The following is a 15,174-nucleotide window of genomic DNA, read 5'->3' on the forward strand; positions in this document are numbered from 1 at the left end:
CATGTGAGCCCTGACGGTGTGGGCAGGCTGATTCCACCACAGGAACCAGCACAATTAAGCCTGGTCCTCACCTCACTTGACCTGACATGCACAAACAAGCACCTTCCAGCAGAGGTCTCTGGATAACCATGAGCAGGAGTGAGAACCTTGGCTGTCTTTTCCTTTCCTAACTCGAGGGCGTTGAGGTTAATTGTTGCACCCGATTTGCTGATATCATATAAGCGAGCACAGATTTTGCCCTCATTAAATTCCATTCAAACTCGACAGCTGGGTTCAAATTAAGAACCTGTCCTGCAGGAAATTGATGGTTCAAAGAGAACAGGTAGTTCCCACTGGTTGAGGAGTCCGTAACCGGAGGACACAAGTATAAGATAGTGACGAGGGAATTCAAAGGAGAATTTAGGATGAACTACTTCACACTGAGATTGTGAAACCTGCTGCTTGAAGCGGTGGTTAAATCAGATAGTATAGATGCATTCAAGAGGAAGTTAGACTGTACATAAGGGAGAAGGGAATGGAAGGGTATGGGAGAGAATAAGGAGTGGGTGGAGACTCATGTGGAGCACAAACACCGGAACGGACTGGCTGGGCTGAATGGCCCATTTCCATCTGAATCATTTATAATAATCTTAGCATTTAATATACGCCTTATCACGTCTTTGATATGTCTCAAAGCCTTCACAGAATATACTGTTTATAGTATAATGTAAACATATATACAGTTGTGAATTGACTGTATATTTTGTAGGCGAAATGTCCTGTAATCCATGTAAGAATCTTTCCATTCTGCAACAGAGGACTTTCCAAAGAAATGGCACATGGGGGGACTGGCACAACCTGCAAAATGTTTTAAAAACAGGATGCAGTACATATACTTCTATTCAGGGAATATGTGCTTTAACGTGACGTTGTAAGTGCTAGAATAGCTGTTAGTTTAAAGCCAGGATTCTGAAAACTAAAGATAAGATTGTTTTAAAACATAGAAAAACTACAAGTGAAGTAAATGGCAGTCTGCAAAGCATCTTTCAAGCGGTGCTTGCTGCAGTGACATGTAGCAGACCTAGCATTACCCCGTCACTCCACGTGGTAAAATGCAAGGAGACAAAATTGCCCATCTCGAATGGGGATAAATTTTCTTAAATATAAAAAATAGGATGGGACATTTTAGTTAAAAAAAAGCATTTGCCCCAAAGTACCTTTTAAAAAAAAGTTATTTCTGAAGCTTTTGATTGATGTGATTTACCTTAAGTTGTTGCCGTACTCTTTCCAAGAAGAACTTCCAGCAATTTTCCCGGGTATCCAGCATCCCTAGACCTCGGACCTCGTTGCGTATTCCTGTGAATATACTGTCAACCTCCTCCTCACTGAACAGATCCAGAATTTCACCTGTTAAAGAACATATCAGGGTCATATCAACAGATGCTGAGTGAGAGAGGCGCTATAAAAGGAAAGTGTTATTAATGTGCTGAGGCGAATATGATGTGTGAGAGGGGGAAATGTGGCATATAATATAAACACTAGCCACAGTGGGAGGCGGGGGCGAGTGTGGTTTGATGAGGTGTTTCACTCTCAAGACCAGTAATAACTAGTGGCTGCTTTTGACTTCATGGTCAATGTGACAATAAAATAATAAGCCTTGCATATGACATAGCACCTTTCATGTCGAGAGGACGACTTAAACGCTTCACAGGATTTACCGCGTGATAATTTCTTAGCGTGCTCAACAGTGATGGGGATGGATAGCAAGCAGGGGAGAAGATAGTATAATAAATGCAAGGGTTATTATTATTTAGTTTGTTGATGCACTGGAGAAGGTTCGGTGGAGAATGAGGATGTGACACACAATTTTCCACAGAGGTAATTGTCTGATCTTCACTGGGTCAATGTTAGGAGGTGCTGAAGCGAGGCTTCCCTGGAGAAAGGGGAGGGAGCAACAGGGTAGTTGCTCCTCTTCCCTTATTGTGGACAGATAAAGAACAGCGGTGGAGGACTGACAGCAGCTCTCCACAGTCTCCTCTGTTTCCCCAGAAAGTGTGTGTGCCACGGGGCAAGAAGCAGCAGAAACAGAAAGAACATAACTTACTAAAGAAAACCACAGCATTAAACAAAATTGCACTAAATGTCCACGGGATAAAAAATTCAACTTTTAATATTATCATCCCAGCTTCCTTTCCTTGACCGGAAGGAAGCTGGCGTTTGAAAGGTGATTCACAGAATGAGTCGAGTTAGGCCAGTGACCTATTCCTAAATTGGTTGAAAAACCTTATGCAATCAATATTCAGTGCACCAACCATTCAAACAAACTGAAGAGCTTTAGCGACGTCTTGATGATGTGATAAGGCACTATATTAAATGCCTATCTCCCCAATGTTCAAAATCCTCTCAAATCTATCTCTTTGCCTGTGTCTTTATTGCGTCACATCCTAAAAAGTTCTCTCTCTCTCTCCCCCCACCATTTGAGGATGCTCTGTGTGGGTGTGTCTCTCTCTCTTGCTTCTCTCTTTCCCTCCCCCTCCACTCTCTCCCCCCACCCCTGGGGTGCTGTCTCTATATACTGTATCATGCAAATCTCTCTAAGTACTTACATTTACAATACAATTTACATTTCTCTAGTGCCTTTCATATAAGGAGGCAGTCTCATAATCCACACAGCTGATCACTCGACCTCAGGGGGTGGGGTTGAAGACAAAAGATTTAACATGCCCCGTGATTCAATAAATCCTATAAATTAGACCTCATGTTTTGCCATTAATCACCAGAATGAGATCAAGCAGGTGGAGTAAGGAGGAGCAGTCACTGAGGGCATACAGCACCAGATGGAACAAGGACCCAGTGAGTGATGGTCACGAGCCATCAGTTACAGGGCAAGTGAAGGGATGATTCAGAGCAAAACTCTGTTGTCTGCCCAATGCATCAGGTGTTCTTTCCAGGTTGGTAAAAGTAAATAAACAGGTTGAAACAAAGAGGACAATGACTGGATTGCATATTTTTGCTGCAATTTGCAAATTTGGGGAGTTTCTCCCAGTGTCCTGGCTTACAAACCTCTTTCTCTGGAGGAGGACCTTTTATAACTCAGTTCTTGCACTTTACAGGGTAGTCACGTTATGACGTATTTCTTTATAACGTGAGTTCAGATATAATTGTCGCTTTTGGACTCCTGTAGTTAGAGCACTCGCCTCGCAAGCGAGAGGATCTGGGTTCGATTCAGGTTATTAGGTTGCCGCCAACATCACTCGTTTCGAAAAGCTTAACAATGGCGGAGTCTGATGCTGAGCTCGGGGAGGGGAGGAGGTGACATAAGCAGGGTCGAACAGAAAGGTCTTCAGTCGTGATCCTAAAGAGAGGAAGAAGGGGCCAAGGCAGAGGGATTGGGAGAGAAAGTTCCCAGTAAAACCAGCCTGCTTCACCTCATCAAAACATCCACCTGAACTATCAGGTGGGTTTAATGTCATATGTGAAGGACTGTGACGATGCAGCACTACGCCACAGTGTCAGCCTAGACTATCAACTCAAAGTTCTGACAATGGGCTTCAACCCATAATCTTCTGATCCAGAGGGCAGAATGTCATCAGTTGAGCCAGGCTGTTGCCTAACTCAATGCTGTGGATTTCCAGCATGTTGTGTTTTTATTTCAGATTTCCAGCCCCTGCAGTTATTTTTCTACACACTACACACATTTGTTCTTCACCTGATGCCAGCAAATCATTGATGAGCACCAGGAAACGTTCATCTGGCACTTGAGCATCTGTCAGCAGAAAGACAGTTGGCAGGTTTCTGGCTCCAGTCTTGATGTACAAATTAGCAAGATCAACCTAGACAGGCAAGAGGTGACATATTACAAACGTTAACAAACAAAAGGCGGCCCAGATGCCACAATACATCGAGGAGTTGTGATGCAGACTGGGACACCCAGCATTTAAACCCCAGTTAGTTGAGGGGCAGTGTTGTGTTTCACCACTAAGGAGTGAAGGAAACACAGCCAGGGTGTACAACCTCAGGTTATACATCATGGCTCCTCCTCAGCTAGCCACAAACCTGTATCTGTGATCACCTGCTCATCTTCTTGGAGAGATACCAGGGAATGTAGCCTGAAGGGCAAAGAAAGGAACTATTGCATCCAAACAAAGTTTTTCAAAGAGCTATAGAGAACAGGTGAGACTGAATTCAACAAATTTGTCAAATTCTAGACACTCTAAAGTGCTATATCAACAGAACAAATCTGGACCCAGGTGCCCCAATATATTTAAGTGCTTTATGTGCATTAAACACAAGACACAAACACAACTCCAAACCACTAGTATCTGAACTGATCCGCATAGAAAACTGATCAGCATAGATTGGGAAAACCAAATTGGCAAAAGTAGGTTAGAAGAAGAGTTCATTGAGTGTATGAGAGATAAGTTTCAAGAGCAGCACGCCAAGGAACCAACTAGGGGACAGGCCATCCTAGACCTTGTTTTGTGCAGCAAAACAGTGCTAGTCGGCAGTGTAGGTATTAAGACTCCTCTAGGGCAGAGTGATCACAATATGATTGAATTCTGCATTAAGGTAGAGAGGGATATAGTTAAATCCAAGGCAAGTATTCTGAATTTAAATAGGGCTAATTTTGTAGGTATGAGGAAAGATTTAGGTAAAATAGACTGGAGAATCAGATTAAGAGGTAAAAATGTAGACCAACAGTGGCAAATATTTAAGGATGTAGTGCAAAATTCTGAGCGGTCGCATATTCCCTTGCGGAATAAGAGTATCACAGGGAAAGCAAGTCATCCATGGCTAACTAGAGCAGTTAGGGAAAGCATCAAATTAAAAGAAAAAGCTTATAAAACTGCCAAGAAAAGCAGCAAATCTGAAGATTGGGAGAGTTTTAGAAACCAGCAAAATAAAACTAAAAAACTCATTAAGAGCGAGAAAAAGGAGTATGAGGGTAAGCTAGCTAGGAACATTAAGTCTGATTGTAAAAGTTTTTACAAATATATTAAGTGGAATAGGCTAGTGAGGGTAAATTTAGGTCCACTTCAGTCAGAGACGGGAGAAGCTGTAATGGGGGATAAGGACATGGCAGAGTCCCTAAATGGATACTTTGCATCTGTCTTCACCCTAGAAATCACAACAAGTCTGTCAACAATAGGGATGCACTGAGGGGATAAGGACAGGCAGCAACTTAGGGATATTTTCATTATTAGAGAATTGGTGCTAGGGAAACTGTTAGCACTAAGAACTGACAAATCCCCTGGTCCGGAAGGCTTGCATCCCAGGGTTTTAAAAGAGGTAGCTTATGAGATAGTGGAGGCCTTGTGTCTGATCTTCCAAAATTCCTTGGATTCTGGAACAGTCCCCATGAGTTGGAAGATCGCAAATGTCACACCACTATTTAAAAAAGGTGGAAAGGAAAAGATGGGGAACTATAGGCCAGTTAGTCTCACATCAGTGATAGGAAAATTTTAGAATCGTTGATTAAGGATGTGGTAGTGCGGTATTTAGGGGGGGCACAATATAATTAGACCAAGTCAACATGGCTTTACAAAAGGGAAGTCATGTTTGACAAATCTCATAGAGTTTTTTGAGGATATTTTGAGTAAACTAGATAAGGGTGAATCAGTGGATGTGGTCTATTTGGACTTCCAGAAGGCATTCGATAAGGTGCCGCATAAAAGGTTAGTCCAAAAGATAGGGCCCATGGAATTGGGGGAGCATATTAACGTGGATTGGGGAATGGTTAACGGGTAGGAAACAAAGAGTAGGGATAAACGGGTCCTTTTCAGATTGGCGGGATGTGACTAGTGGAGTGCCACAAAGATTAGTCCTTGGGCCTCAGCTATTTACCATCTACATCAACGATCTAGATGAGGACATAGAAGTTAATATATCTAAATTCGTGGATGACACAAAACTAGGAGGATGACATTAAAAAAATGCAGCGAGACACAGATAGATTAGGTGATTGGGCAATAGGTGGCAGATGAAGTATAATGTAGGGAAGTGCGAAGTCATCCACCTCGGTAGCAAAAACAGTAGAGCGGGTTATTTTTTAGAAGGGGAGAGATTGGAATGTGTTAGCGTCCAGAGGGACTTGGGTGTCCTTGTACACCAATCACAGAAAGTTAGTCTGCAGGTGCAGCAGCAATTAGGAAGGCGAACGGTATGTTAGCATTCAGTATGAAAGGATTAGAGTATAAGAGTGGGGAAGTTTTGCTGCAACTGTATAGGGCCCTGGTGAGACCACACCTGGAATACTGTGTGCAGTTTTGGTCTTCTTATTTAAGGAAGGATGTACTTGCCTTGGAGGGGATGCAGCGTAGATTTATTAGGTTAGTACCAGGGATGAAGGGGATAAGTTACGAGGATAGGCTGACCAATTTGGGCCTATATTCTCTAGAATATAGAAGAATCAAAGGGGATCTTATAGAAACCTATAAGATCATCAAAGGACATGATAGAGTAGATAGTGGGAGATCGTTTCCCCTGGTTGGAGAAACTAAAACCAGGGGTCACAACCTTAAAATCAGAGGCCAGCCCTTTCGCACTGAGTTGAGGAAGAACTTCTTCACTCAAAGGGTGGTGAATATATGGAACTCGCTACCCCAAAGGGCTGTTGACACTCAGTCCTTGAACATATTCAAGACTGAGATAGATAGATTTCTTATTGCAAAAGGGATTAAGGAATATGGGGATAAGGCAGGGTCAGGTTATTAGCTGGAGTTAAGATTAGAAGATCAGCCGTGATTAAATGGTGGGGCTGTCTCGAAGGGCCAAAGGGCCAAATGGCCTACTCCTGCTCCTACATGTTATGTTATGTTAAACCCAATGTTGATCTTCCACAAACAACACAAGGCATATTTGGAGTCATTATTGGCATGATGAATCTAAATGAAACATCACTATTGAGATGATTAAAAAATAAATGAAGGACACATACGGTGGCAGGACAGGATACAGATGTATGCTAATACTCAGAAAAGTACATGCAAGATATAGGTGGGTATAAACTCTCAACAACAACAACTTGCATTTATCTCAAACCTTGCAAACCCACTCTGGGGTCCCCAAGCCTTGCCTCCTACTAACCTGCGCCTATTACTTTCCGGATAGGAAAACAGGATGTGTCACTCCAGGGAGAGAGTGCGCATTCCATTTCAACCCTACAATCTACCTCTGGAATTTCCATGTTAGGTGGGATGCATGGAATTCTCAGCCTGGTTTGCATATTCTTAAGCATGGTGATGGGTTTCCACATGTGTCAGACACCTGGCTGACCAAAAAAAAGGCATGGCTTCTCACATTTAATTTTGAGCTCTCTGAATGTTCTTAATCCAAACTGAGAAGATACTACTGGAATTTTAAAAAAACATTTTCAGTGTTGTTCCACGTGAACTGAATAAAGTGCTGCGATGTAGTTTATTGTACCAACATAGTAATTTATACATACAGTCTTTCAGATCACACATCTGTTCAGTTAAACATTAGAGACCTGGATTTCCATCTGTTCCTAGTTTGCAAGACTGTCTTGTCTTAGAATTTAAGATAATGCAGTATTGCAGAAAATGCTCAGATAAAACCGGAATTCAAAATAAGATTGTAAGTAGTTATTAACAAGAGTAGGCTTGCAAATTAATACTAAATTTATGAACTTTCCACAATTCTGCGCAATCTTACATTTTACGACAATGGTCTTGCAGGCTAAGATTAGGTGGAATTTCAGGTTCATTATACACAATACCTTTAGAGGAAGCACTACTTAAAACTCAGGATGCTAACAGGAAAATATTACACATATGATAATAACTGAGACTGACTTCTTGATCAAGGCAATTTCATTCACAGGGAATATTTACCTTTAAGTCTTGGATCCCATAGCCTTTCTTCAGTGTGATCTGAAATACTTCAAAAGAGCTGATATAAGCAGCCAATCTGGATAGGCTCTGCTTCCCACTGCCACCAACTCCAACCAGAAGGGCATATCCCCGGCTGCTCTCCAAAATCCGACTTATTCGACACCTTGTATATAAAGACCCAGAACATTTAAATATCGCATTAATAAATTGTTTTTCTATACTTTCAAGTCACACTGTTTACTTGTTCAATGCATAGTTTTCATGCAAAGGAACAGGATGTCTCATGTTCCTTTGCATTAAAACTATGCATTGAAGCATCATCCACAATCAGTGGCATGTTTGTATGTTATAATAACAATAATCTTTATATTCGGTATAGTGCCATTCACGTCAGGAGCACATTACAAAGCGCTTCACAGGATATACTGCAAAGTGGAGTGACTGCATGTTGTGTGGGCAAAAACAGCCATGAAGTGAATTACTAATTTTATTTGGGGGATTGTTGGCCAGGACACCAAGATAAACTCCCTTCTCTTTCTTGAATAGTGCCATAGGATGTTTAACGTCCACCTGAACAAGCAGACAGGGCCTTGCTTTAATGTCTCATCCAACAATGCAGCACATCCCTAGCATTGAATTGTCAGCTAAGACCGTATGAATTCCAAGTCCTGACGTGGGCTTGAACCTACAACTTTCTGAATCAGAGGCAAGAGTGCTGATACAGCTAGGCTGATAAGATAGATGCCACAGTTAACAGCCCTGAATACAGACTCAACATTAAAATGCAAGAACCTTCTTTAACCAGTAATGATAGCAACAACAACAACAAAATTACATTTATAGAGCGCCTTTCATGTCGGGAGGACTTCCCAAAGCGCTGAACAGTCAGATGTCGGGGCCTGAGCATGGGGGAGGGGTGGTGTAGGGGTGAGGGAAGGCAGAGAGGTGGGAGGGAGACCAAAGGCACGGTCGAAGAGAAGGGTCTTGAGACCGGCCTTGAAGGAGGCAAGGGAGGAAGCGAGGCTAAAGGACTGTGGGATGGAGTTCCAGAGTGTGGGGGTAGAGAGGCTGAAAGCCTGGACATCGATGTTAAGGCGGGTCGGGCGGGAGACATGGAGCAGGGCCGGAGCCTGATGAACGCAGGGAGCGGGCAGGTTGGTAGTTAGTCAGCAGGTCAGAGAGGTAGGAGGGGGCAACGCCATGGATGGCTTTAAAGGTGAGGACGAGGATGTTGAACTTGATCCTCTGTGGGGATGGGGAGCCAGTGGAGTCGGGCGAGGGTGGGAGTGATGGGGTCACGGAGTCTGGTGCGTGAGAGTACACGAGTTGCAGTTTTGGATGATCTGCAGCTTGTGAAGGGAAGAGTTGGGAAGGCCGATGAGGAGGGAGTTCCCGTAGTCGAGCCTTGAGGTGACGAATGTGTGGGTGAGGGTTTCCGCAGCCTGAGGGGTGAAGCAGTGGCGGAGTCTGGCAATGTTGCGAAGGTGGTGGTAGGCGGTGCTGGTCATGCCGCGGATGTGGGGGAGAAAGGACAGTTCAGGGTCAAACAAGACACCCAGGTTCCTGACTGGCTTAGTGAGGTTGAGTGTGCAGCCATGGAGGCTGATGCTGCCAGCGCCTGAGGTGCGGAGGCACTGGCGTGAGTCAATCAGGAGGGCCTCGGTCTTGCTGATAGCACAGAAACAATATTAATAAAAAGCCCCTTAATAAAATAATCCTTCCATTTATTAGTAATATTTTTATAATAAAGGAGGATTCTTATCATTTTGTAACTACATTGTTCAGTGGACTTAAAGTAGATGCAGTGCCTGATGTGATGACATTTGAACTTAACAAGGACCTACCTTTGAAAGGTTACTAACTGCTGTCTCCTACATTTATTTTCTATTAATCCTACTTGATATAGAATAAAATAAACAATAATCAGATCTAATTTGTCTTTTTTCCTAAAGGGATTCAATATGGAATCCTGTTAGAATTCCTGTTAACCAGCAGGAACTGCGCTCCACGCATAGATTGGGTTGAAAGAGTTCCCATGGGTCATGCATGTATGAAGGCGACACAAGCACATAAACACGTGACAACAATGGCATGTGAAGGAGGAGGAACATGAGCAGCGTGGACATATGAGCACACAGGTGTCAGCGCCAATGATTCTGCATGTAGGAACACACATAAACTGAACTAATAATAATCTTTGCATTTGATATAGCACCTTATCACGTCTTTGAGACAGCTCAAAGTGTTTCACAGAATATACTGTAAAGTGAATTGATTGTATATTTTGTGGGCGAAACACAGCAGCCAATTGCACACAGCAGTGTCCCACAAACAGTCGTGGATTGAGTGACCAATTTTATTATTATTATTATTATTTTGAAGGAATTATTACCCCCGGAAAAAGCAATCCTCCAATCGATGAACAGCCGGGTTCCTATTTACTGCTAGGTAAACAGGCGTGTGGTGTAAGGAAACTTGGCCAACCTTTCTCCTGGCTGGGAATCAAACCCAGATCTCTCACTTTTACGAGGTGAATACTCTAACCACTGAGCTGCAGGACTCCATACAGGAACTCACTATTTCAACCTGGAATCTCCCTTAGAGGTGCTGTTGAGTGGACAAACATTTTTGCTCTGGGAAACGGATCACACCATTAGATTCACCCACTGCAACCAAACACTTCACAATAACACAGAAATAAAGAGAAAAGCAGGAAATCTACACCCCATCAAACACCATCTAAAAAAAAACATTTTTTCACAAGCTATTTAATTATTATACTACAAGTCAGCCTAACTCAGTTGATAGCACTCTTGTCTCTGAGATAAAGGTTGTAGGTACAAGCCCGGTGTCAGATTTTTGAGATCAAAGTCTAGGCTGACATTCCAATGCAGTGCTGATTGTTGGAGGTGCCATTCTTCAGATGAAGTATTCAGCCAAGATATTTTAGGCTAACATGCAGGCAATATGTGCACACAAATAGCCATGAAATGAATGGCCAATTTTATCTGGGGATTGTGGCCAAGACACTAGGAGGGTAAAAACTCCCTTTCTTTTTGAAAAGTGCTTTGAATAGTGTTTTTTACCATACACCCGAACAGGCAGACAGAGCTTTGATTTTAACATTTTAGAGGGCAGTATCTCAGATAACAGCAATAACAACTTGAATTTATATAGTGCTCTTCACGCAGGATAGCATCTCAGAGCAATGGCTTAACAGTGGTGATGCTTGACACTGATCTGGAGAGAAAGGGGAGATGACTCTAGGCATGGTCGAAGAGGAAAGTCTTCAGGTGCGATTTGATAACAAACAAACAGGAGGCACGTCAGAGAGATTGAGGCACATAGTTCCAGAGTTTCAGGGCACAGTGAATGTGCAGAAGGCTAGAGCCAGCCGAGTGAAGTGGTCAGGCAGGTAGATGAGTGGCGTGTGAGTAAGGTTGAGAGGTAGAGAGGTGCTACACCATGAAGTTATTTGCAAATAAATGTGAGGATCTTGAAATCGATCTGTTTTGCAACAGAGAGCCAGTAGAGCCTTGCAAGGGACTGGAGCAATGGGGTTGTGGACATCGAGACCTGCCCCTAGCACTGTTTGGAGCGTCAGCCTACATTGTGCCTTCAAAGTTCGATTTGGGCCTTGAACCCCAACTCTTCTGACTCAGAGGTGAGAGTGCTACCAACTGAGCCAGGCTAACACCCAAGGCTTTTTTGTACTTACACATGTTGCATGGCATCTTCAAATAATACCAGGTTCATCACAGCATTGGAGTCATTGTAGCTGTCAAGTGCCTCAGTCAGGACTCTCTTTAGTTTCTCCCATTCTGTGACAGGCATGTAACGGAAATCTCCAAACCCAAGGGCAAAATGACAATAAATCAGTGGCTTCTGAAGTAAAGTGTTATCGTTCACACCCTGAGAAGAAAATAAAATAAATAAGTTCTAAAGAGCAGTTTGGATTAAAGCACATCTGATCCATTTGGGTCTCCCCGCACCCCCATTTGATTTCTATCGCACTGAATTTCATATTCATTTTGCTTCTTAGAAACCATCTTTGGCTTGATGCAGAGCTTTTTGAAGCACTTTCTCTTGAAGATTGCGTAACACCACAAATCCTGGCTGTTCAGCCCCATCACATCACATACATCACAAAGCAATATTAAGGTCAAATTTGCGATCCATTTAATATTCAGCACACCAATTGTATGTTTTTGTGGGTAAATGCTGCAGCCAATTTTGAACACAATGTCCCCAAAACAGCCATGAACGAATGACCAACCTTATTTGGGGGATTGTTGGCCAGAACACTGGGAGAACTTGTTACTTTTGACTCGTGAATGGTTACACTTCACTGCAGGTCAGTGGGATATCTGCAGCTTGAGATTTTTGTTTATTTTATTGACCTCTACCTGGAAGAACTTGTGTGTGTGTGTGTGTCTGTTTGTCTGTCTGTGAGTGCATCTGTGCGTTCACATGCACATCAACTATGAATAGATTTAATCCATAAAGGTCTTTCACGGTCAGATATCCTGCTGGTGTCATGAACACAGACAAAATACTGTGGGGATGTCAGCACTCGGGGGAAATCCTAAGTACAAATCAATGCCGCAGGCGATGAGGAAACCGAGAAGCAAAAACAAGTTTCTACATCCAAGCATTCTGAAACATTTTTCAAAAAGAAATATCCACAAAGCAATCAACAAGTTCTGATCCATATGGGAGAGAGAAAAATATCCAAATGAACATTTTTTTTTGAAGATTGATTTATAATCATGGATTATTAACACAAATGACAAGAATAATTTCATTGGATGTAAGTAAATTTTACCAGTTTTATTTGGGTATTTGCTACCAAACCCACACTTGAACTGTCAGAAAATGTACTTATAATCTTCTTAAGGCTTTTCTCCTTGCTGCATAAATAATTTTATAACATTTGTGTTTTTCCTAATATCAACAAAAGTCAACATGCTTACATCAAAGAATTTTCTGGCTGTGTCTAGCAGCACTTTCTTAAAGAGTTCAGAGTCTTTTGGTTCTACTAACTTGTCCTCATAGACACGTGATGATTCATGGATCCACAGCTGTGCAAGGTCCGTTGCTTGTTTTAAACAATCAGGAAGTGCAAACAATATTCCCTAAAGATAGGAAACAGGATTGATCCTTAGAATGCACCAATGATAAACTTTAAATAGCCTTACACTAAAAGCTAACTGCATCTGGTGGGGAGTTAAGGTGGCACAATAAATGTGATAGGTCCTAAGGTTAATTATGAAGGTGGGCATGAGTGTCAATTGATACAAGTCAATTTAAAACAGTTAGTAAACAAGCAAATGAGGAGGTTAGGAGAAAAGTTTTCACACACACAGAGTAGTTAGGATATGGATTACCCTACCAGGAGCAGTGATTGAGGCAGAATCATACTGACCTTCAAGAGGAAACTAGATAAATACCTAAAAATAGAGTCAGCTGCAGGAGTATGGGAAAAGGGCAAGTAAATCCTTCCACATCTCCCTCTATTCCTCCGATTTGCCCCCTCCCTCCCTTCAAAACCCACCTAAAGACCTTCCTTTTGGATCATGCTTACGGTCACCTCCCTCCTCCCTCTCCCCTTGGCTCGGTGTCAGACTCCGTCACTGTCAAGCACTCCAGGACTCTACTCTGCGTGAAGGGTGCTATAAAAATGCAAGTTGTTTTTGTAGTAAATGAAAGGATTGGTCTGGAGGGAGTCAACCCAGCCATGAATGGGGCGAATGACCCTCTTAACTGTGCTGTGAATTTCTGTAGTTCTATTTTTCTCATATATAATTTTGAGAGTTAATAATGAATCGGTGCATTTGATGAAGCACTCATTACATTGAAGCGTCTCAACCGCTTCACAAGTTATTGCTATCAAATGTAATGTCTATAGTCGTAGGGAAATGTGGCAGCCAATTTGCATACAACAAAGTCCCACAAACAGCCATGATGTGAATGATTAGTACATCTGGAGGATTGTTAGCTAAGACAGCGGGAGAATCTCCCTTCTTTTTTCAGACAGTGTTGGGTGATTGGAGTTCCTTGTTACAAAGATACAATGCCCAGTATTTTTACTGTTAGCTAAAGCTCAAATCACTCCCTGCAGTCAACAGGTGATTAACATAACATAACATATAGGAGCAGGAGTAGGCCATTCGACCCTTCGAGCCTGCCCTACTATTCAATCATGGCTGATCTTCTAATCTAACTCCAGCTAATAACCTGACCCTGCCTTATCCCCATATCCCTTAATCCCTTTTGCAATAAGAAATCTATCTATCTCAGTCTTGAATCTGTTCAAGGACTGAGTGTCATCAGCCCTTTGGGGTAGTGAGTTCCATACATTCACCACCCTTTGAATGAAGAAGTTCTTCCTCAATCCACTGAGAAAGGGCTGACCTCTGATTTTGAGGTTGTGATCCCTGGTTTTAGTTTCTCCATCCAGGGGAAACAATCTCCCACTATCTACTCTATCATGCCCTTTGATGATCTTATAGGTTTCTATAAGATCCCCTCTAATTCTTTTATATTCTAGAGAATAAAGGCCCAAAACTTCCCTGCTCTTTGTTCCTACCCGTTAACCATTCCCCAATCCACGTTAATATGCTCCCCCCAATTCCATGGGCCCCTATCTTTTGGACTAACCTTTTATGCGGCACCTTATCAAATGCCTTCTGGAAGTCCAAATAGACCACATCCACCGATTCACCCTTATCTAGTTTACTCAAAATATCCTCAAAAAACTCTACGAGATTTGTCAAACATGACTTCACTTTTGTAAAGCCATGTTGACTTGGTCTAATTATATTGTGCTCCCCTAAATACCGCTCTACCACATCCTTAATCAATTATTCTAAAATTTTTCCTATCACTGATGTGAGACTAACTGGCTTATAGTTCCCCATCTTTTCCTTTCCATCTTTTTTAAATAGTGGTGTGACATTTGCAATCTTCCAATCCATGGGGACTGATCCAGAATCCAAGGAATTTTGGAAGATCAGACACAAGGCCTTCACTATCTCATCGACTACCTCTTTTAAAACCCTGGGATGCAAGCCATCCAGACCAGGGGATTTGTCACTTTTTAGTGCTAACAGTTTCCCTAGCACCAATTCTCTAGTAATGAAAATATCCCTAAGTTGCTCCTTGTCCTTATCCCCTCAGTGCATCCCTATTGTTGACAGACTTGTTGTGATTTCTAGGGTGAAGACAGATGCAAAGTATCCATTTAGGGACTCTGCCATGTCCTTATCCCCCATTACAGCTTCTCCCGTCTCTGACTGAAGTGGACCTACATTTACCCTCATTAGCCTATTCTACTTAATAT

The 15,174-nt window shown here is 42.4% G+C and overlaps 1 protein-coding gene across 1 annotated transcript in view; it reads right to left on the reverse strand.

Moving 5' to 3' along the window:
- The window catches only part of LOC103185013 (dynein axonemal heavy chain 11), a 157,308-nt gene that overhangs the window by 65,362 nt on the left and 76,772 nt on the right, over nt 1-15,174 (reverse strand). Inside the window, 5 exon segments of the mRNA XM_042331896.1 lie at nt 1,244-1,386; nt 3,689-3,812; nt 7,833-7,995; nt 11,551-11,744; nt 12,806-12,967. Coding sequence (XP_042187830.1) covers nt 1,244-1,386; nt 3,689-3,812; nt 7,833-7,995; nt 11,551-11,744; nt 12,806-12,967 — 786 coding nt within the window.

Source organism: Callorhinchus milii, unplaced genomic scaffold (assembly GCF_018977255.1).
Source record: "Callorhinchus milii isolate IMCB2004 unplaced genomic scaffold, IMCB_Cmil_1.0 Scaffold2, whole genome shotgun sequence".
NCBI classification, from domain to species: domain Eukaryota; kingdom Metazoa; phylum Chordata; class Chondrichthyes; order Chimaeriformes; family Callorhinchidae; genus Callorhinchus; species Callorhinchus milii.